General features: G+C 44.4%; 1 protein-coding gene across 1 annotated transcript in view; it reads right to left on the bottom strand.

The window, feature by feature from the left end:
- Positions 1–1,257: 1,257 nt before the first annotated feature.
- The window catches only part of LOC149467061 (uncharacterized), a 39,499-nt gene continuing 15,772 nt past the window's right edge, over positions 1,258–24,984 (bottom strand). Inside the window, exon 2 of the mRNA XM_089672246.1 lies at positions 1,258–3,403. Coding sequence (XP_089528372.1) covers positions 3,182–3,403 — 222 coding nt within the window. The 3' untranslated portion in view covers positions 1,258–3,181. The remainder of the gene's footprint in view (positions 3,404–24,984) is intronic.

Here is a 24,984-nt window from a genome sequence, read left to right as displayed (position 1 = left end):
CCCTCCTGAAGGCTCCTGGGATAAGTGACATCATTTGCCTAGGCATGGAAACCAAGAAGTAACTGAAGAAATGTAAAAACAAAAAGTTTGAAACAAGTAAATATGATATACTTTCCTATCTATTTACGAATGCTAGCAGCATGAGGTTTAAAGCTAGTCATTGGTGATTGAGAAAGTGAAGTTCCACTTTAACCCCTTCGTGCTGACGTCACAAAAATATGCGGACTCATAGAACTTGTATCTCTCTCCTCAATTTATAGGGAGAAACAAAAACAAGGGGGGGGGCTGGGTTATACAGTGACTGATCATTGTGATAGCCAATCAGAGGCTATCACAGCTATCATGTGACCCGGAATCGGGAGTTCCGGGTCCCGATCGTCAGAACGGGACCCGAGGCTCTCAGTGACACCCAATCTTTGTGCTGGGAGAGCGCTGTGCGGCGCATTCCCAGCAGAAAGACAGGTACACAAATATGCAGCCCAGAAATGTTCCTGTGCGATTCATATGTGAGTTACAGTGTGAACCGGGGCTTAAAGAAGAAAAGTAAGGAAAATGACTAGCTCTGCTGCCACCTGTGCAGAAAGTGTTGATTTCTGAAAAATTTCAGCTGGGCATTTGTTTTCAATGTACCGCATCCAACACACCTTCTTCTTTACACTTTATTGTGGATTTCAGTTTGATGACTGAGTGACTACCATCTCTGAATGGGACTAACAGATTCCCCTTTACTTCCTGCTCCAGTGTCAATGGTGAGATTTCCTTTTTTTTCATATAATTGCAAGTAATGCCTTTGTAAAGGAAATTTGTAAATTCTGTATAAAACTGTATTTTATTTTATATGCTTTGCCTATGTACTACGCACGGCACTAAAAATGTTTTCATTATATGTTTGCATTCTTTTGAATCCTGATTAGAAATTAGTCTGCCTATGTAACGCCCGTTGTTACCATAAAAGTACAATTGTAATATTAATGTGATACCTATGTGATCGTGTATATAAAAAAATTTCAAATGTGCTGAATAAACAGAACAGTTATTTGGAAAGATGCTGAGTGAAATTTTTTTTTGTGTCTGTTCCCTACTGCTGTAGTTATTAATAATTTAAAACCACTAATCAATATGAGGATAGGAGTTGCCTGAAAGGAATGATTTTCTTTTCCCCTCAGAGACCCCCGGTCTGTGGAGAGATTCCTGGTTTATCAGCAGAATTCTGGGAACACCCGTTGAACACGGAAATCACGACAGCTTATGTTCAGAGATGTTCAAAGTTTATTAGACATTAATAAGATTATATAGACTACAGATAAAATAAAGGAGGGGTGAGCGAGTTTCAAAACTGTAACTTGTAAATTTCCATCATGAGCTAACTACATGAAACATGACATATACATTTCTTGGTACAAATTGTTTTGGCTAACTTTCTGGAAAAACAGCCAGACAAAGACATTGTCAGGGTCATGTTAGCTTCTGTTGATACATCCTTGAACAGCCAAAAACAGTTTCATTAAACTTCTAATATCTCTACAAAAAGCTAACTTAATACTTAAAATGGCGTACATAATACAAAATGGAGGTTATCCAGATCCTTTCAATCCCCTCTGAGATCATGAACATGATCTCAATTCTTTACTTCATTCATCTTTTTGTACATAGCTAGATAACCTTCATTTGTATTTTGCAGCTTTGTAGCTCTGTAGCTCTAACAATGCAATATAATGAGCATTTAAAACATAGATATAAAGATAAAACAAAAAACAATATCATGACTATGCTTACAGCGATACCTTTCATCCATGAAAAGATGGAACCAAATCCTGATCCTAACCAATCAAAAGGAGTCCATCCATCTTTCCCTATAGCTCTAGCTTCTTCCATCAAACCATCTACCTGTTCCCTGTGTTGCTTTATTATTTCATAATAATCTGGAACAGTCATTGTGGTATTATATATCCAAGTACAACATTCATAATCCTCTGTCATCTCACACAAACCTGTCAGAGCAGCACTCATACTTTCAATAGCTAATTCTTGCATCTCCAGCTGTTTTCTAATAGCTCTGGTCTCAGTATTTAGCAACCCTATGTCCTTAGAGTTCCTCTCCAGTATGTCATCAATAATGTTTGTGTAATTATTTATTTTGTTCATGAGTGTTATTCCCCATCCAGTGTAAGTAGGAAACCATGACCAAACCTTATCCCCTGTAGAGAAAAGATCTACCTTTTCTTGTTTGGTTTCCCTTCTCTGTCTCAGAGTTAGTTGGTGTTTTGGGTATGTACTGGCTTTTACCTGGTGTTCCTTTTGGTCTATAGCTGCCATAATTGGCACTAATTGGGCTACATAGCACCAGCCCTGGACATTACTCGGTATCCAAGGGTAACAGATCTTACCACAACAGATATAGGTATTGTTTCCCAAGGAGATCGGCAATTTTTGTATTGCAGAGCGAAGTTCAGGGGTGACAACAAGTGTAAAATAAAAAAGAAGTTTTCCAAACATAGTTTTCCCCACATTATCTTGTATCCCTTCTAAACTTTCATTCAGGGTTTTACCATTTACTTGCCAGAGTTTCACAGAAGAAGTTCCATCCCTCCTTCCAGGATCAGATATGTTTAATATGGACGGAGAGCACATTCCCCTTCCCTTGTGGGAAGTATTCCCCAGTCTAAAACACCAATCGGGGAGTTGAGTGACTCCCAGAGTTGGAAAAGATATGGTGGCATTAGAAGTAATATTGGTCAAACCAATACTTACATTCCCTTTTATTAACAAAAATATTTTGACTGGAGCGGCCAGAAGAGGAATTTCATATGTGCTAGGATGTAACTTACTACATATCCAACATTTATCATAACCTGACTTTTGAGCATAAGCATATTTAAACTGCATCATCAACATTTTTCCTGAAAAAGATTGTTCTCTTCAAAACTTTCTTTTTGACTTTCTTTCACTTTTGGTTATCTGGGTCTCATTTAAAACTAGTCCTTGACCACAGATACCTTTTATTAGGCCCAAGTCCTCAGGGTGATAAATACAGTTAGTTAGGATCCATACTGGCAGGAAAAAGAGCACAGTCAGTGTGCCCAATAGGACCCAGAGCTTCAAAGCACCATGAGGGGCAGTAAAAAATTTAATCTTCAGGGCCTTTTTCACTTACTTCACCCACTCTTCGAGGATTTTTCTCTCATACTTCACCTCCTTTTTCCATCTCATGTTTCTCAGGTGTTTGGTTCACCTTCTTCACTCGACTAGCATGGATCCAGGACTGGGAATTCTCCACCAGAACAGCCGTTCTGGTAACCGCTATCACCGTAGTAGGTGGTCCAAAGGGGTAGCCTTGCTTCTTGTCTTTAGCGAGTTGGCGGACCACTACGACATCTCCCACTTGGAAAAGGTGTGTTGGTTCCTGAAAAGATAAAGAAAAAGTGCGAGCAACATTTCTTTCAACCTTATCTAAACTCTGAATCAATTTTCTCACATATTCTTGTTGTACCAGGTCAAGGTCCCCTCTTTCTAACATAAGTAGCTGTCTAGCCCAAGGAGTGGGGAACGGTCTTCCCATTAATATTTCAAAAGGGGATAACCCTGTAGTCTTATTAGGTGTCATTCTTACCTCTGCTAGAATTGCAGGTAACATCTTCTTCCAGTGGGTATAGGTTCCTCCAGTGGCCTTCCTCAACTTATCCTTGTCCTGTTCACCCTTTCTACTATACCCGAACTTTGAGGATGATAGGGAATATGAAACTTCCAATCTATCTTAAGTACTTTTACCAAATCTTGACATACCTTGGCCACAAAAGCTGGTCCGTTATCAGAATTTATCTGCAGCGGACATCCCCATCTGGGTATTATCTCCTGTGTAAGAATTCTGACTACAGTCTGCATCTTCTTTATTAGTGACAAATGCTTCCACCCATCTGCTAAACATATCCACCATTACCAACAAAAACTCTTGCCTCTGTCCTGTTTTTGGCATGTGGGTAAAATCTATTTGTAAATGGGTGAAAGGTGTAGTTGGGTACACTAGATGCTGGTGTTTTCTTTGGGTTCTGTGGATTGTTCCTTATACATGTAATGCACCTGGAAACATATTCTTTCACCAACCTAGATAAGCCTGTAATGTAAAAATCCTGCAATAATGTTTCACATGTCGTTTTCCATCCTCTATGTCCTAGACCGTGGTACTGTGCAATGAACAATGGGGCACTTGACATGGGAATGCATGGTTTCCCCTCTAAGCACACTAGACCAGAAGCTGGATCTAGTTGTGCTCCAGAACCATTCCAGTCTGCTAAATCGACTTTTGTAGCAAATTTTTGTAAATCTGCATACATCTGGTCATGTGGGGTGGTTGTGATGCCTGAAGTGAGCAAAGGCATCTGCTCACTGGCCACCTGTTGTAATGCGGCTTCCTTTGCTACCTTATCTGCTAATGCATTTCCTTTGGCAATATGATCTCTGTGATTTGTATGTGCCCTGCAATGTAGAATGGCTAATGTTTTTGGTAACTGTATGGCTTTGAGTAGATCAGATATCAAAGAAGAGTGAGATATGGTTTTGCCATCAGCAGCAATGAATCCTCTTCTCTCCCAAATGACCCCAAAATCATGTACAGCACCATGGGCGTACTTGGAGTCTGTGTAAATGTTGACATCCTGTCCTGCAAATAATTGACATGCTCTTGTAAGGGCAATCAGTTCGGCTGCTTGGGCTGACTGATATGGGATTGGCTTTGCCTCGAGTATTTTGTCAGGAAGTTGCACAATGGCATCTCCTGCATGGTAAGTATTATCATTTGGCCTAGAACATGAGCCATCTACAAACACATCTGGGGCCCCATCAAGAGCCACAGCTGACATGTCGGGCCTAGGGGAAGTGTCTTGCTGTATGTGGGTTATACAACTGTGTTCTGGTGCCACTTCATCCTGTTCCCCCTTTAGCCCCAGTAGGGCATTCAAAATTGGAGCAGGACCTGAATTTGCTGAAGAATATTTAATAATCAAGTTGGGATCAGATAGAAGAATCACTTCATATCCGCTCAACCTTTGTGCTGACATGTGTTGAGTGTGTATGTTTTTCAGTAGTAAGGACACTTGATGTGTGGTCTGTAGGGTAGTTTCATGTCCCAATGTGAAAGAAATAGCCATCTCCACCAGAATTGCACACGATGCAACAGCTCTCAGACAAGCAGGCATGCCCTGAACCTGAGTTGGCACTACTTTGGAAAAAAAAACTACAGGGCGGAGCTTGCCTCCATGTTCCTGAGCCAGGACCCCCGCCATGGTTGTACAATTTTCCCTAGCATACAGATAAAACATTTTCTTATAATCAGGTAGTCCAAGACCAGGGGCCGTTACCATAGCATTCTTCAGGTACACAACGGCATCAACCATTTCATTTGACCATGTGAGAATGTCAGGTGATTCTGAAAGTGTGGCAGACCTCAGAGTGTGATCATAGAATGAACAATCAGGTATCCATTGGCGGCAGTAACCAATCATACCAAGAAAAGTTAGCATGTCCTTTTTTGTTTGTGGGCGGGGCAGACCCACGAGAGCCGCAGCTCTTTTGTGACTGACATTCCTCTCACCATGACTTAGAATAAAACCAAGGTATTCAACCTGTTTTTGGCACCATTGCAATTTCTTTTTAGATGCTTTGTGACCATTCCCTGACAACCATTCTAACAGAGACCAACTATCCTCCTGACTTGAACTACAAATCAATAGGTCATCCACATATATAATGAGGACCGAACCATTGGGAGGGGTCCAGGACCTCAGTGTGGTCTGGAGGGCAAGTGAGTAGACTGCAAACAAATCTACATAGCCCTAGGCATTCTACACCAGGTCAACTGGCAATTTTCAGAATATAAATACAAATAGCGCCCTTGTCTGGTGGTCCACAGGAACCGAAAAAATGCATTTGCTAAATCAATCACTGTAAAATATTCTGCATCGGACGGAATGGAGGCAAGGAGTGATGGCACATCAGGCACTATTGGGGCTAATGGAACTTCCAAATTATTTATGGCCCTCAAATCTTGGACAAACCTGTAAGAGCCATCCGGCTTCTTAACAGAATTGATAGGTGTGTTGTAAGGAGAAACAGTTTCTTCTACCTTCTGTTTACATGCTGTAGCAATAGGGAGGGAAGCCTTATTCTTGAAAACCCTTTTTAATTCTGTGTCAAGCTCCCCCCACATAGTTTCTCTCCCTTCTGTGGTATTTAATTTATAGGCAGTAGCCTGTGTATTACTTGGTTCTATGTGACTAATGCTTTTTACATTTATCCAATCCCAAGCTGGATTATTTCCCAGAATACCATCAATGATCAATCTCATATCTTCCTGTGTGTAATTTCTTCCTAAACATGCCTTTTTTAAATAAGCAAGTGTACCTCCAGGAGATACTGTAGGCTTGGGACAATGTTTAACAATCTTATTAATATCTTCTAATTCTATGGGTTTTTTTAGAATTAGTTCTCCTGCTGTGAGAAAAGGTAGTGTCAATATAGCCAACTCCTTTCCTCCTACGGCCCCCTCATCTTCTCTTTTTCCCTCTTGTTTCTTATCCATGGATCTAAGCTGCATTCTAAATTCCTCCACATCTCTCTCTGCCCTTTCTATGACTGGTGTCACTTCTTCTCCATTGACCATCCTTTTTCTGTAATTTTATTATATTTACCTGTCCCTGTTCTTCGTATTCCAACTCTCCTTCATTGTCATTATTCTCTGTAAGGATGCCTTGAACTTGGCTACCCACCTCTGGTGATTTTATACTAATAATCTGTTTGGGTCTAGTGGAGGGGCCTGGCTGTATTGGTTGTAGATCCGGGACGGGAAGTGGCGCAGGGACAGGGGCAGGGACTGGAGCTGCAGAGACAGGAGCAGGGGCTGGAGGGGCATTAGGCTGGGGAGTAATCATCCCCAAACTAATCAAAAAATCATCATCAGCAGCATTTTTAAAACAACTTAATGAAGGATATATATTATACGGAGGGGGTGGGGTTGGTGTCTGAACTGTTTTCAGTCCAATCTTGGGTCTGCATGTCTTTTCAGATTGATGCTTTTCCTGGCATATTTTTAATGTATCCAATTTCAACTTCCTCTTTTGTTTTAAAGAGAAAATCAAATTGAACTTTCCCTTGCTATTATCAACCCAATACGGTGACCATTTTAACCAGTTTTCTCCCCCTTTCTTGGGAATGGGTCTGTACTCCCCATAGCTTCTGTCCAGCCTGCCATACAATCCACCCAGGGATTTATTAAATAATAGTCCGTTCCACAAACTCTAGCAACATAATCCTTACAATTTTCTCCCTTTTCTGGGGGACCTGGTGGGTAACTACCTCCTTGACTCATATTTAGACAGTGGATAAGACAATTTTAGCTTAAAATCTTATTTTGTTCCACATAACAAATTATCTTATACTTCTACGCAACAGAAAGAAAAAGCAAAAGACAGATAAACCAGAATCTGCTCCACAGACTTATTAACCTCTTGATAACTTCCCAAAAGTTATCTCTTCACTGTTTTACCAAAAACAGTGTGTTCTACCAGAGAACTGTGTTTACCAAAAACACCTTTTTTATATAGTGCACTATTTTGTAACTCTACCAAAGAGTTAAGTCTGCTTTACCAAAAGCAGCTACAGGTTATCACGGGTCTATATAGACAATACAGAATTATTCAAGACCTTCCCTCAACACAGGGCAAGAAAGAGCTTTTAGTCATAAAAAGACAAAAGGTTTACTTACCAAGTGAGGTGGGTGGTCATCCTGGGCCGAGCCCCCAGCTGAAAGGAATGATTTTCTTTTCCCCTCAGAGACCCCCGGTCTGTGGAGAGATTCCTGGTTTATCAGCAGAATTCTGGGAACACCCCTTGAACACGGAAATCACGACAGCTTATGTTCAGAGATGTTCAAAGTTTATTAGACATTAATAAAATTATATAGACTACAGATAAAATAAAGGAGGGGTGAGCGAGTTTCAAAACTGTAACTTGTAAATTTCCATCATGAGCTAACTACATGAAACATGACATATACATTTCTTGGTACAAATTGTTTTGGCTAACTTTCTGGAAAAACAGCCAGACAAAGACATTGTCAGGGTCATGTTAGCTTCTGTTGATACATCCTTGAACAGCCAAAAACAGTTTCATTAAACTTCTAATATCTCTACAAAAAGCTAACTTAATACTTAAAATGGCGTACATAATACAAAATGGAGGTTATCCAGATCCCTTCACCATTAATGTCCAGAAGAGATAGCGAGCCAGCCAGGAGGGAATTTATAGGTGACCCTGAGAATGCAAAATGTGGAGCCTGAGACAATTTAGGAATTTCTGATAATAAGCCGGCTGAGGTAAGCCCCTTGCTTACATTGATTTATCAGACTTCCTTGATTGGTAAGGCATTTTCAGGACAAAGGGTACCTATTTTACTCTTCTTAATCGAACTGTATTGATTGGTGGTTAGATGTTATGTTGTCACTGTCTACTGTTAATTGGAGTGTTATAGATATGAAAAGGAAGAATAGAGCTGGTTAACAGGTTATATGAAGCACACATCTGCTGTAATAGATCTAGAGGCAAGAGGGGACAGGTACATGTAGAGAAAAGAAGACTGGCCAGTCATTATGGGCATTAAATTATGTTTTAAGGTAAGAGGGTACCCTAAGAAAATGCCCAGCGCAAGAGGAGCACTTGAGAACCGAAGATGTGATTCCGTCTATACTGAGCTCCTAGATCAGGGGTCTCCAAACTGCGGCCCACGGGCCAGATGTGGCCCTTTGCTTGCTTTTATCCAGCCCTTGGGGCACTTTTCCTTTCACTGATATGAAGCACTATTCTATCCATTGACACTAAAGATGGGATGCTATTCCTTCCACTGGCACCAATGATGGGGCTCTGTTCCTCCCACTGACACCAACGATGGGGCTCTATTCCTCCAACTAACACTAACAATTGGGTGCTATTCCTCCCACTGACACCAATGATGGGGCACTGTTCCTCCCACTGATCCCAACGATGTGGTACTGTTCCTCCCACTGACCCCGACGACTGGGCACTGTTACTTCCACTGACTCCAACGACAGGGCACTGTTCCTCCCACTGATCCCAATGACAGGGCACTGTTCCTCCCACTGACACCATCGACGGCATACTGTTCCTCCCACCGACGGGGCACTCTTCCTCCCACTGATACCAGAAATGGGGAACTAATTACCCCACTGGCATCAACGATGGGGCACTGTTCCTCCCACTGACCACCAAGCCTAGGGTATTGTTTACTGATGCCAGGGCATTTTCTACTCCCACTGGCCACAATCCGGCCCCCCTAAAGTTTGGAGGGCAGTAAACTGGCCCTTTGTTTCAAAAGTTTGGAGACCCCTGACCTAGATAAATGGTTAAAGTGGACAGGGATCCACAATGAGTAACAGAGTTACCGATTCCACAGGGACCAATGATCATGCAGATTAAACAGCTATCTATGTGAGCAGGATGGATAAAGGATAATAAACAATGTAACAATAGATATAAGAGGAAATTTTGATGTTAAATTGAGGAATGAATTTAGAGTAAGGCACCACAACTAGTAAATTCTAAAACATGGGAAAAAGCTAAAACAGAGAGATGAGAGTCAAATTGTATAGAAATAATAAAATTCTTGTCCCTGGCACAAACAGAATACTTTATATGTGGTCAGAGAAGGAAGATGGGATGAGCACTTGGCTGCCCATCTGATCATAAGAGCTGGAGTAAATTGAGTACGGGATTACAGTACATGAGATGAAGGGATATCAGAGAACAACATAAGGAAAACTAATTTAAGCAGGAAAATTTTGAAGAGAGTTAAAAGAAAGTGAGAGAATGATTTGCATGTGTTATGTAAAAATGGGGAAAATGTAAGTGATTTTACAGAGAGATAATTGTGTATGTGTGTGAATGGGTCTGCTGGGGTTTTTAGTCCTGTAGGTCTGTGTAGATTTCCCCCCTCCTTCCTTTAATCTCTCCCATGAGAAGAATGTGCTGGGACAAGACATCAATGATAACTGGTAAGGACACATATAATATGACTACGAGTTTTCATAACATTATGTTCCGGCTTAATTAATCTGATAAACAATGTGATCGTAGTAATCATGGTAAAGTGAAAGTTACATTTAAAAGTGCATATAGTATAAAATAACACAAATTAAATATCCTTTGATAGTGGAAACAATGCATTTAAAAAGGTGAAATGAGGTAAAGCATCTTCTTTTAAGGAGATGTATCTTTGTAATTGAAATTATAATTAATTGAATTATATAAATATTTTGTAATTGGTTTAGACAACCTTTTGGTTGGAAATATACAGGTTTTTGGGAACATTTGTAATATGGGATTACTTTAGATTAGGATGAAGTGCATACTACAGCTGCCTTAACACCTAACAGAGCCTAGATGGACGGGATACATGAGAACTATTTCATTGAAATAAATCTAAAGGTCTGATAATTTGATGTGCAGTCCATGATGTGAGAGTATTAAATAAAATAATAACTAAGTCCATGCACACTGTTAGGTTAGATGCCACCTGCAGCCGGCTGTTTTATAGTTTTTTGATCTGGCTGATGATTTTCTGTTCTTTTATATACAGATTGTTGGTACTTTTTATTTATTTTTATTTTTAAATCCAAAGCAGAATGTATAGACTGTGAAATGATGTGTCTCTTTTCCTTGTAAGTGTGGTGGTAAACTAAAGAAAACTTTGTGGACATCTCTGCATGACTGCACGATATTGTTATCATATATTATGTTGGGACTTTGAAAAAATATGTAAGATGGAAACTGAGGACTTGTATTATTTAACTAAAACTAACAACAGAGCAAGCAAAGAGAAATTATAATATTTTCATGAAAAGGTTATCTTTTTAGAATGTGAAACTGGAGTTTTCACACAAAGAGCATGATAGGAAAATACAAGCCATTGAGATACATTTTAAGTAAGCTGGACCAGCTAATGACGGGTTCACTCGGCTATATCAGAGCACTAGCTGTGTGCAAAGTGCTACTAGACCAGCAATGGGCAAACTACGGCCCGCGGGCCGTATACGGCCCGGCGGACCTTTTAATCCGGCCCGCGGAGCTAGGCTCCCACTAGGCTCCTCTCACAGTCCGCCCTGAAGACCTGTGTAGCATGAAAATCTGTCTCCTATGAGGATCTGTCCCCCTCGACGTATCTGCGCATGTGCCGGAGATCGCCGATTGGCTGCTAATGCCTGAAACTGGCACATGCGCAGATACGTCGAGGGGGACAGATCCTCATAGGAGACAGATTTTCATGCTACACCGGAACGGCGCGGGAACACGGCGAGAGGAACGCGCGGAGCAAAGGTAAGTGAATTGACACAGGGGGGACTTGGGGACTTAATATGGGGGGATGAATTAATATGGGGGATGAATTACTATGGGGGATGAATTACTATATGGGGGATGAATTACTATGGGGGATGAATTACTATGGGGGATTAATTACTATATAGGGGATGAATTACTATGGGGGATGAATTACTATATGGGGGATGAATTACTATATGGGGGATGAATTACTATATGGGGGATGAATTACTATGGGAGATGAATTACTATAGGGGGGATGAATTACTATATGGGGGATGAATTACTATATGGGGGATGAATTACTATGGGGGATTAATTACTATATGGGGGATGAATTACTATATGGGGGATGAATTACTATGGGGGATGAATTACTATATGGGGATGAATTACTATATGGGGGATGAATTACTATGGGGGATGAATTACTATGGGGGATGAATTACTAGATGGGGGATGAATTACTATATGGGGGATGAATTACTATGGGGGATGAATTACTATATGGGGGATGAATTACTATATGGGGGATGAATTACTATATGGGCGATGAATTACTATGGGGGATGAATTACTATATGGGGGATTAATTACTATGCTTACTATGGGGGAATATTACTATACTTACTATGGATGACACATACACATCATTCATCTACTCTTGGTCCGGCCCCCGGGTCCAATATATGAACCCATTGCGGCCCTCAAGTCAAAAAGTTTGCCCACCCCTGTACTAGACAAAGGTACAGACATTATTTTAGTCAATTATTCAACTTTAATGGTCCCACATTCTGTGCAGCAACTATTGCAAAGAGCCCAACTAAATATTTGTCTAATGCAAAGTTCACAAAATATACATTTATATTGTTATTTATGTACAAATCTAACAATGAAAAGGGTGTACCATTGAACCCAACCACCTTATTGCCTGTGGTGGAGGAGGCTGGAGACAAAGAAAAACCACGTGTTAAACTGATGTTGTAGGAATCAGCTGCTGTGAGCCCAGTGCAGGACACACTCCCTGAGGACTCAGATATTTGATTTTTGTAGATTCGATCCTAGTTTTATATTGAGGATGGTTAGACCCATACTGAGTATGCAGTTGTCACCCAGAAGGATGCTCTACATTCAGAGAAACTGGATCCTTCTTCTCCAGCTCAAGAAGCAGAGCTCCATGCTTTAGCAAAGCCTGTGAGCTATCAAAAGAGTATACAGTTATATAGATAGTAGGGAATTAGAGAGCTTTTGGCGTGGTGCATGATTTTGGATCCATTTGAAGGACTAGAAGTTTTTTTACATCAGCAGGTAAAGCAATCAAGCATGCTAAGTTAATTGGTTGGCTGTCTTCAGTCACCCAGCCTCTTGATGTGGTAGCCATACTAACATTGAAACTTACACATTGGAAGCAGACCAGGCGACTAAGAATGCTGCATTACAGCCCCGGACACTTTCTGGCTCTTTACAACTCACAGATTTCACCCTTTTTCTGGCCCAGTAGAGCTGGGATTGATAACTTTGAGGACCCCAGAACAAGAATAACAAGTGATCCACAGTGGAGACAACTTCTTATGACAGGACTTTGGAAAAAGGCGATCTTTCATGTCTGCCAGCCACTGTGTCATCATTCAAAAGCAGTTATGGCTGCCTTAGTAAATGAGCCTGCGACAGCACCAGGGTTCACCACAGTTATTTTGAATATACCATTTCTTGTTTTACCTGTTACCAAAGGTGTTTCCAGAAACCTAACAACCCTTCCAGAGAAAATAAAAGGATATATCCAGATGCCCAAGTCAGGAGTATGCGCTGGTCTGTATGGACATGTTTTCTGAATGGTCAGAAGTTTGGTCAGTGGTGAATGCTACTGCAAAAGCCACAGTAAAGAGAGTTATCAGAAATAGTTTATAAGTACAGAGTCCCAGAAGCCACAGAGAAACTCATTTTATAGGAGAGTTCTTACAAGAAGTTTGAGGTTTTATTTTACACCCCCTACCATCCACAAAAGTAGAGTAAGTAAGGCAAATGGCAGTGTCAGGGATCCCCTCGATCCCTGCCGCGATGGTCCCAGCGCAGGCGCACTGCTCCGCCCTGTACACGGGCACTAGGTCCGGGCCGGCCGCGGCGTTCGAGTTCGCGCATGCGCAGTAGAAGCCGCGGCCGCCCGCTGGGCACCAATGGCAGCGCAGGGTGGGATATTTAAAGGTCCCTGAGCTGTCATTTCGTTGCCTTCTGGTCTTACCTGCTTCCTGTGATTCTGTACCTGTGCCTTGTAAGTTTATTGACCCGGATTGTTCTTGACCTGCTGATTTCTCCTGCCCAGACCCTTGCTTGCCTGACCTCTCTCCCTGGATGCCCCTCATTAGATCTGACCTCCTGTTGCTGACCTGGCGTGTGACCCGACAATTCTCTGCCTGCTCCCTTGTACCTTACCGTCCTCTACGTTACCGACTCGGCCTGTCTGACTTCGCACTTGCTCAGCCATCCATCCATCCATCCCATCGGGGTCACCCGACCTCCTCACATCTGGCTCTCCCTGGTTGGAGCCCCTGGCGAACACCCCTACCACTGACAGGTGTGCTCAGTAGTGGCGACCTGGTCTCGGGGTACTACAAGTCCATCCCCACCATCAGGGGCCCTGGTGAACAAGTACCCTGGGGCTTAGACTCCGCGCTCTGGGCACGCCTGACCAGTGGAGTGCTAGTGGTGCCGCTCGGCGGTCCCTCACAGTACCAGAAGGCCATGACTGAGCCTCGAGGAGGACCCTCCCCGATGGAGGAGGTTTGCAGGCACCTGGCTACCCTGACGCAAGCAGTAAACTCTTTGCAGGACAGATGTTTGCAGATTGAGAATCGGTTTCAGGCCTGCACCATATCTGAACCCTGTTTCACAGGCCCCGGCTCCTGCACCTCCGGTCGCAGCAGCCCACGATCCGGCTCCTGGGCCTTCCACATCACTCCCTATGGCGGAATCCCGAGTACCCTTACCTGAGCGCTTCCACGGGGATCGCACACGCTTTCGGTCATTCCGTGACTCCTGTCTGCTCTACTTTGAACTGCAACCACGGACCTTTTTGACAGAATCGGTGAAAGTGGGGTTTGTTATCTCCCTGTTGCAGGGTGAACCCCAAGACTGGGCCCACCGACTAAGGGGAAATAATGATCCCCATCTGGTTACGGTTGACAACTTCTTTAACGCTATGGCCATCTTATACGATGACCCACAACGGGCGGCCTCAGCCGAGGCCACATTATACGCACTCCGACAAGGTCGGCAAGCGGCTGAGGAATACGCCTCTGACTTTAGGCGCTGGATGGGAGACAATCGCTGGAACGAGTTCGCACTTTTGCACCAGTTCCGTATGGGCCTATCTGAGGCTCTGAAAGACGAGCTCGCCCGGGTAGAGGTGCCCGAGACATTAGAGGACTTGATTGCACTCACCATTAAAATTGACCGTAGGCTACGGGAGCACAGATTGGAGAGGTCTGGTCAGGGTCGCGGAAATACCTGGGGGTCATTCCCAGGATCCAGTCAACATACTAGGCCAAACATCCAGAACCTGCCATCTGAAGATGCTCCCGAACCCATGCAGCTAGGCCTGGCACGGCCTAAACTACCGCCAGAGGAACGCCAGCGCAGACGCTCCCAGAATCTGTGTCTCTACTGCGGTGAAGCTGGTCACATGGTATGTTCCTGCCCGCAGAAACTGAGTAAGTTCACCTCATCTTCTTTATCTATTGGCAATATGAATCCGTCCCAATACTTAGTTGTTCCCCTCTCCTTTCAGCTTTCAGAAAGGACCGTGGAGGTGACGGCCATAGTTGATTCGGGGGCATGCAGCTGTTTTGTGGATATCAATTTTGCTCACCAGCAGGGTATCCCCCTCCGTCCAAAGGAGAAGGGGTTTCACATCTTTTTGGCTGATGGGTCCCGGATAAAGTCAGGGGTGGTTAACCAGGAGACCCCTTCCATTGTGACTTCCATTGCCGGTCAGCACCGGGAACTCCTCCGCCTGGATGCTATTGCATCACCCCTTTTCCCAGTCATTCTGAGGCTCCCATGGTTGCGGGCCCATAACCCCCAAATTGACTGGGAAACTGGGGTTGTCTCGTTCCCTTCCCCATACTGTCTGGAACTGTGTCGAACTTCGGGCCCGGAGGTCCCCAAGGTCCTCCTGTGCTCTGAAGGGGATGCCAGCCTAAAACAAGTGATTCCTGCAGCCTATCATAAGTTTCTTGATGTGTTCAGTGAACGGGGAGCAGATGCTCTACCCCCCCACCGCCCATATGACTGTCCTATTGATCTGTTACCCGGTTCTGAAATTCCTTTCGGGCGAATTTTTCCCCTTTCTGAGCTAGAATTAGGGGCCCTGAAGGATTATATTGAGGACAGCCTCCGGAAGGGATTCATCCGTCCCTCCACTTCCCCAGCAGGTGCAGGGATCTTCTTTGTAGAAAAGAAGGACAAGACTTTGAGGCCATGTATTGACTATCGGGAGCTGAATAGGGTCACAATTAAAAATCGTTACCCATTACCACTGGTACCTGAATTATTCCAGAGCTTAAAAGCTGCAGTAGTATTTACCAAGCTGGACTTAAGGGGAGCCTACAACTTGGTTCGCATAAGGGAGGGGGATGAGTGGAAAACGGCCTTCCGCACCCGTTTCGGCCATTTCGAATACCTGGTCATGCCTTTCGGGTTGTGCAATGCGCCGGCCACCTTCCAGCACTTTGTAAACGACATCTTTAGGGACTTCCTGGACATCTTTGTCATCGTCTACTTAGACAACATTTTGATTTTCTCATCCTCCCTGGGGGAGCACAGGGTACATGTAACAAAGGTGTTGGGGCGGTTGCGGCAGCATGGGTTGTACGCTAAAGCAGAGAAATGTTGCTTTGAACAGGCTAGCGTTACATTTCTGGGTCTGATTATCTCCACCACGGGGGTCGCAATGGACCCTCAGAAGGTCTCTGCGATCCTAGGTTGGCCTGAACCCACGGACAGGAAAAGCGTCCAACGTTTTATTGGGTTCGCAAACTTCTACCGGAAGTTCATCAAGAACTTCTCGGGTCTGGTCTCCCCCATCACTCAGTTAACCAAGCTTGGGACGCGATTCAGATGGACGCCAGAGGCACAGGAAGCTTTTGAAGCACTAAAGAAGTTATTTACCTCGGCGCCCATTCTGGGTCATCCCGACGCCTCCCTGCCCTACATCTTAGAAGTAGATGCGTCAGAAAATGCGGTTGGCTCCATCCTTTCCCAGCAAAAGGGCGCCAAGGAATTACTTCACCCAGTAGCATTTTTCTCACGGAAACTTACCCCTGCGGAGAGGAACTACGACATTGGGGATCGAGAGCTACTGGCTATCAAGACCGCATTAGAAGAATGGAGGTACCTGCTGGAAGGTGCCTCCCATCCCATCCTGATATTCACGGACCACAAGAACCTGGAATATCTGAGGACGGCCAAACGTCTGCGCCCACGACAAGCAAGATGGGCATTGTTTTTCTCGAGGTTCCAGTTCCACATCACATACAGGCCGGGTTCAAAAAACACGAAGCCAGATGCGTTGTCGCGCATGTACGAGGACACCAAGGAGATCCCAGTACCTGACACTATTCTTCCTGCAGGAAACTTCTTGGCCCTCCAGACGAACCTTCGCTCCGAGATCCTGAGAGCGTCCACAGCGATGTCTACCTCCGATGGGGCGCCCCTCCAGAACAAGGGGGGACTCCTATGGAGGGAGGACCGGATTGTGGTGCCGGAGGATGCCCGAACCTTAGTCTTGGGACATTGCCATGACCACTCGATGGCAGGACATTTTGGCCCGGTCAAGACCCTGGAACTTCTCCGACGTTCCTTCTGGTGGCCGGACATGGCCAAGGATTGTAAAAGTTACGTGGGCTCCTGTGCCATCTGCCAGCGGAACAAGCCTTCAAGAAATAAGGCGTGGGGCCTGCTACGTCCATTACCCATCCCTGAACGGCCCTGGCAGAAAATCTCTATGGACTTTATAGTCGAGCTTCCACCTTCACTGGACCACACAGCAATTCTCGTGGTCGTGGACCGCTTATCCAAGATGGCCCATTTCATTCCTTTATGGAAGACTCCATCAGCAGCCGAGACGGCGCAAGTTTTTATTCGAGAGGTCGTTAGACTGCATGGGGTTCCCGAAGACATCGTCTCGGACCGAGGGGTGCAGTTTACCTCGAGATTTTGGAGGGCATTGTGCAAAGCTCTGGATATCAAGCTATCCCTTTCCTCGGCATTTCACCCTCAGACCAATGGTCAGACCGAAAGGACCAATCAGACCCTAGAGCAATACCTGCGATGCTACACATCATTCTCTCAGGACGACTGGGTGCCACTTCTCCCTTTGGCGGAATTCGCGTACAACAACGCTTGCCATTCAGCAACTGGGCAGTCCCCGTTCTTCTCCAACTATGGGTTTCATCCTGTCTTCCTCCCGGATTTAGTCCCGGAATGCCCAATTCCAGCGACACAGGATGCACTAACCTTTTTCACTTCAAACAATAAAAAACTACAGGAAGCCATCCGTCAAGCCCAAGAAGACTACAAGAGGGCTTTTAATAGGAAGCGAAGAGGGGATCTGGTGTTGCAGCCCGGAGAGAAGGTTTGGCTGGCTACATCGAACTTGAAGATGCTCTGCCCGTCAAAAAAGTTGGGACCTAAATTTATAGGCCCTTTTTGCATCAAACGGATGGTCAATGAAGTGGCCTATGAACTTGTTCTCCCTGAGACACTCAATATCTACCCTGTCTTCCACGTGTCCCTGTTGAAGCCGGTAGTCCCTGATGCCTTCCCGGAACGGGAATCCAGGCCCCCGGAGGCCGTAACGGTTGAAGAGGAAGAAGAATTCGAGGTGGAGGCAATCCTGAAGTGCCGACGAAGGGGGGGGCCAGACCCAATTTCTCATCAAGTGGAAGGGCTACGGCCCTGAGGACAATTCGTGGGAACCAGCCCGTAATGTCCATGCACCTAGACTTGTCCGGAGGTTTCTTTGTGATCACCCGTGGTGGAGAGATTGGGTTGCCCGTAGGGGGGGGGGCAATGTCAGGGATCCCCTCGATCCCTGCCGCGATGATCCCGGCGCAGGCGCACTGCTCCGCCCTGTACACGGGCACTAGGTCCGGGCCGGCCGCCGGCCGCGGCGTTCGAGTTTGCGCATGCGCAGTAGAAGCCGCGGCCGCCCGCTGGGCACCAATGGCAGCGCAGGGCGGGATATTTAAAGGTCCCTGAGCTGTCATTTCGTTGCCTTCTGGTCTTACCTGCTTCCTGTGATTCTGTACCTGTGCCTTGTAAGTTTATTGACCCGGATTGTTCTTGACCTGCTGATTTCTCCTGCCCAGACCCTTGCTTGCCTGACCTCTCTCCCTGGATGCCCCTCATTAGATCTGACCTCCTGTTGCTGACCTGGCGTGTGACCCGACGATTCTCTGCCTGCTCCCTTGTACCTTACCGTCCTTTACGTTACCGACTCGGCCTGTCTGACTTCGCACTTGCTCAGCCATCCATCCATCCATCCCATCGGGGTCACCCGACCTCCTCACATCTGGCTCTCCCTGGTTGGAGCCCCTGGCGAACACCCCTACCACTGACAGGTGTGCTCAGTAGTGGCGACCTGGTCTCGGGGTACTACAAGTCCATCCCCACCATCAGGGGCCCTGGTGAACAAGTACCCTGGGGCTTAGACTCCGCGCTCTGGGCACGCCTGACCAGTGGAGTGCTAGTGGTGCCGCTCGGCGGTCCCTCACAGGCAGAAACTAGAAAACTATGCCTTGAATGTCTTCATATTTTTTAGATATATGGACTCTCTCCCTATGAGATTTAGTTTGGAAGTGTGTTCCTCACTTGCTTATATTTTTCTTAGCAGCTGAAGATCTCAGAGAATGTTGCCGATCTTCTAAGGTTTATTACAAACTCATATATGTGTTTCTCCCCAAATTCCAGATCCTAACAGTTTGGAAGGATCTCATAAACTAAAGCCAGGTGACTTGTGGATTGTTAACAGACATTTATATATATATATATATATCAGGAAATGTTTAGAGACACAATACTGCATCTATTTCATGTACAGTTTACAAAACGTGAAGGATAATCCACCTGGATCCTCACCAGACACTGCAAAAATGACTAAATGAAATTATCGCTGTGTTTAATTTGATTTAATCTTGGAATCAGTCTGGGGTACTATTTAAAGTGCTGAGAAAACTGTTGGCACTATATAAATCCTGTATAATAATAATAATTATTCAAACTCTTTAATATATTAGTAAGGGATATACAGTATGTATATTTAATGTGATTTGAAAAGTAGTTCAGTCAGTTTGAAGTCATATTGTCTATTAAATGTCTTTCATATTATATTTCATATTATCACCTACTACTGATCTCTTAACTCTATGTCACTTTCAACTGATCTCTGACCTCTGTGTCACTTACTACTTATCTCTGAACTTTGCATCACCTACTACTGATCTTTGAAGTCTGCATAACCTTCAACTGATCTCTGAACTCTGCATCACTTACTGCTGATCTCTGAACTCTGGGTCACTTACTACTGCTCTCTGCTTCTCTTTTGGCCACGGCCAATATTTGGCACAATAAAAACCACACCCATGTCTTGCCACGGCACACGCCACACTCTCTTTCTCCTGCACGGGAAGGCCCAACTTATGATCCTGCACACAGGCCCACTGCTTGCATAAAACACAATAGTAAGAGGAAATCCCCACAGACAGTATGTTCCCATTAAAAGATACTCCTGTTGAATGCACAGCTGTAAAAATTTGTGTTTACAATTGCCTTCTGTTCTGGTGAAAATGGACACCAAGACAAATAGGGAAGCTGATTCTCCCCAGTGGGGACACAGACATCAAGAAAGACCTGTCTAGGGTTTTATTAATATTATACAGGATTTATATAGCGCCATCGGTTTGCTCAGTGCTTTACATTATAGTGGGAGACAATGCAGTAACAATACAGTTCAATACAAGAGGGAGTTGAGGGCCCTGATCCTGGGAGCTTACAGTCTAGGAGGGAGGGGTGAGTGGTACAATATGTAAAACTGTGGGGGAAGGAGTGGTTGGAAGCGTAGAAAATACCAGTATTAGCAGAGGGTGGGATAGGCTTCCCTGAAGAGATAGGTTTTCAATGATTGCCTAAAGGTAAGTAGAGTAGGTAATAGTCTGATAGAATGGGGTAGGGAGTTCCAGAGGATGGGTGACGCCCTGGAGAAGTCTTGGAGACAAGCATGGGAGAAGGAGATAAGGGAGCTAGAGAGTAGGAGATCTTGTGAGGAGCGGAGCGTACGGTTTGGTGATATTTAGAGATAAGATCAGATATGTAAATTGGGGAAGTGTTGTGGATGGCTTTATATGTCGTTGTTAGTGTTTTGAATTTTATCCATTGGGCAACTGGGAGCCAGTGGAGGGATTGGCAGAGAGGGGTGGCAGATACCGAACGGTTAGTAAGGTGGATGAGCCTGGCGGCAGCATTCATGATAGACTGGAGTGGGGATAGCCTGCGATGAGGTAGGCCAATGAGGAGGGAGTTACAATAGTCGAGGCATGATATGACAAAGGAGTGAATAAGTAGCTTAGTGGTGTCTGGGGTTAGGAACGGGCGTATCTTGGAGATGTTGCGGAGGTGAAGTCTACATGATTTTGTCAGCGATTGGATTTGGGGCTGAAAGGACAGGTGGAAGTCTAGGATTACACCTAGTACCCTGGCATGGGGGGATGGACTGATGATTGTGTTACCGATATTTTAGATATGTCACTTAGTAGGTTAGTGATGCGAGTGGAGACTGAAGTGGTGAGGTGAGGGGTAGACAGATAGATTTGCGTGTCATCAGCATAGAGATGGTACTTGAAGCCATGGGAGTTTATCAAGTGACCAAGGGAGGAGGTATAGATGGAGAAGAAAAGGGGTCCAAGGACAGAACCTTGAGGGACCCCTACAGAGAGAGGAAGTGAAGAGGAGGTGGCAGCATTATAGGTAACACTGAAGGAGGTTTTAACCTCTCCGATCGAAAAATATATATTTTTACAGTGGAATATCCTGTTATTTCTTGTTACATTTGCAACAAGAAAGTAGACAACCCCCTGGCGCAGCTGCAAACTGTGCAGGTGTTTGGTGCAAAAAAATGAATTACTGCTACATCATGCCTAAAATTTATTAGCAGTTTGGAACATCTATTATTATTATTATACAGGATTTATATAGCGCCAACAGTTTGCTCAGCGCTTTACAATATAAAGGGAGACAATACAGCAACAATACAGTTCAATACAAGAGGGTTAGGAGGGCCCTGCTCCTTGGAGCTTACAATCTAATTCAAATCCCTGGCAGGAAACTCTGCATGGAACTTGCATGTTCTGTTTGTGTGGGCCTCTGCTGGGTATTATGGTTTCCACCTACACTCCAAAACACATACTGGTAGGTTAAAGAGGTTCTTCAGTCTGTTTGAAAAAATTAAAAGTCAGCTGCTGACTGTTAATAAAATGATACTTAACTGTTCTGGGATCCAGCACTGTCCTCACCTGGGCCAGTTCTTAACCGGTCTTTGGGTCCCTGGCACTAGCATGTTTACTGTTGTAAGCCAGGTGTGACTCCTTGTTGCTTCACAGCCAGCTCCTGACTGAGCATGTACGACCCACGCTGCGCTGTGTGAATGTGCCCGCAGCCTTCTGGGACCTGTGACGTGACTCAGTACACTAGGCGATTCCAATGGCAGTGACAAAACTAGGTACCGACCTGCCCAAAACATTTTTTAAAAAAGTAGTGGTGGTGGGGCATAAAGCGGAGCTTCCCTTTTAGGGTGAAGTTTCACTTTAATTGGATCTTGTCTAAATTGGCCCTAGTATGTGTATGCGAATTAGGGATCCTCGATTGTATGCTATTTGAGGGCAGGGAGTGATGTGAATGTGCAGAAATAACTGCGCAAATTGGCAGTGCTAAATAAATATCTATATAAATAATAAATACATAAAAATCTTGGTTTGAGGAACCAATACACTTTGACGTTGATTGACTTAAAGCAGAAAGACTGCAATTTGCAAATGCAGTTGACCCAGAGCTTAGTAAATGAGGCAAAGCTTCACTTTCCAATGAATACTGAATCACAAGCAAGGAAAAAAAAAAAAACAGCATTTTCGCTTTCACATGATTGTATGATGGAAGTCAGCAGAGCTTTACCACATTTACTAAGTCTGAAGCAACTGCACTTGCAAAGTGCCGCTAGTAAATCAACCCCCATATTTCACTAGCAGATAAGCTAAGCTACTCTTCCCCCTCTGAGAGCTAAGTTAGCTTTCTATCAGACGTAGAATACTTTGTATTTTCAGATTGGCTGCTAATTTTGTGGCTAATTGTGAGAGATGACTAAAGACAGTCCATGTAGTTTATGCTTTCTTATTCCTTTTTTTTTTAACATAATCCATCATAAATATTTAAATAAACATGGATGATTTCACAGAGCAGTGTTTGGTTTGCAGCTTCTCAAGTTTCTATCACTACAAGCGTTATACACTATTTCTCTAAGCAGTTTATTGTGGATTGATGACCATTTTGGCTAATTCAAAAGCATAAAGAAAATGTATCACCAGAAATGAAAAATCATTATTGAATCCCCCAGTGGTTGTTGAGCTAGCATGGTTCGTGTCATGTTTCCATCCCCAACCGCTGTCCGACCACACTGCTCACAAGGAGATAAACATATATTTGGTTCTGACTAACAGGCACAAAGAGGAGAGCCCACACAAACCCCACTGCTGCCTCCTTTGAAAGCTGTCAGGACCAGGGGCAGACTGACAACTCATGGGGCCCCCGGGCAATAGGGGATCATGGGGCCCCTGTGTCCTTGCTCAAACTCAAAAAAGCCTATGAAAAAGGTACCAGGGGCATCTCATGGGGCCCCCTACTGACCCCGGGCCCTCGGGCAGTGCCCGAGTTTCCAAATGGTCAGTCCGCCCCTGGTCAGGACAGAACATTCTAGCACCTGCAGCTCTGATATATAATCTTCCAGCCCAGTGCCTCTCCTGCTTCTTCCATGCATACCCTTCTGCCATCTTCCATGCACTGAAAAGATATCCCTGTATTGAAAGGAAAGACTGTGCTCAGACCCAGCCACCAGCCGACAGCTATTCTCTGGAAAGAGACTAGTGTAGTAGCTGGTGGACTGTGTTGAGAAAATAGTGCCTTCACAACATATACCAGCTACTAATCTAGTCTCTCTCAGACAGCTGAGCTCAGACCCACTGGCCTGATTTTTTGGAGAAAGAGACTAGAGTAGTAACTGGTGTGCGTTGTTGTAGCCTGGACCCGCCTGCTAGTCTTTAATTCTAGACTCCTGAGGAAAGCTGGTGGCTGGCGGGCAGGACCAAGCTCAGTCTTTCCTGTTTCAACATTTTTTATTGTTTTAAGAATAGAAGATAGAAATAGGTGTACAACAATGGCCCAATAGAGCCTCAATGGCTGTACTATATACACTTGCATCAGTCTTTCCTTTCAGTATATGAAACATGGCAGTGGCTAAAGCAGAAAGCGCACAGGGCTGGAAGATTAGATGGCAGCATTTGTTAGAATGAAGAGGGGGTTGGTGGCTTGAGTACTGGCTGCAACTCCTCCATAAAAATGTGTATAAATTGGGCTACAGCCTGGGGTGGAGCTACAGCCAGCAAACAGAACAGAAATGTCTTTTTATTAACAAACCACTGCATGGGTCTGAACAGAACTATGTGCTTTATGTACTGTATCCCTTGTGTTCCTTGAGGGGTTCAACAAAGATTTTACCTTCTGGTGATAATTCTTTAAATTTTGGAGACAAAAGGCTTTATGGTTAAATTAGCTTTAGAACTTTGTTATCTAAAGTAACAAATCAGATTCTCCCTTTCTTGTTCCCTGTGAACAATGGAAAAAAATGATACTAAGCACAAAATATTGGGATTTTCAAGGTACCTACCCTGAAAAGAGAAGTATTGTTTTTTTTAAAAATCATATTTACCACGGTGGATGCAGCATCGATCTGTCTCCCACCAGCTCTAAGGCTGAGAACTGAACAATCAAATATCACTGATTGTTCAGTTCTCCCCACAGCTCTGAGCAGATTGTCAGTCACCACTGTCTGTTCTGCCCCCCCAACGCTCACTGGAGTGCTGGGCTGTGGAGGGGATGGGAGCAGCTGACTCAGGCTCTCAGGTGCTCACTGAGAGGCTGAGTCAAGTGCCAGTCCAGGCTTCTGGGTGGATCCCAACCATATGGTCATGATGTTTCCCCAGCCTGGACCAAGTCTGGGATGTGAGCTGCAACGGGCTTAAACAATATAGTTTAAAAACTCCTCAAAATATTTATTTCATATAAAGTATTCAGAAACAATTGAGTATTTCTTTCCCAAGTACACTAATACGGCTACAATCACCTCAATACAAAGTATTAAAATATTAAACGAGCATAAAAGTAGACTACCAGCCAGCTGCAACATTTAACATCTATACATCAGAGTACTGTATATGTTTTTGCCTCTGTGCACCAACTATCACAGTTCTAGGGCTTCCTTAGTTTAGTATAGCACAACCATTC

Source organism: Staurois parvus, unplaced genomic scaffold (genome assembly GCF_062004578.1).
Source record: "Staurois parvus isolate SC_StPar_1 unplaced genomic scaffold, SC_StPar_1.0 ptg000124l, whole genome shotgun sequence".
NCBI classification, from domain to species: Eukaryota; Metazoa; Chordata; class Amphibia; order Anura; family Ranidae; genus Staurois; species Staurois parvus.
Note: the sequence above shows the minus strand (reverse complement) of the source record. Positions and strands in the feature narration are given on the sequence as shown.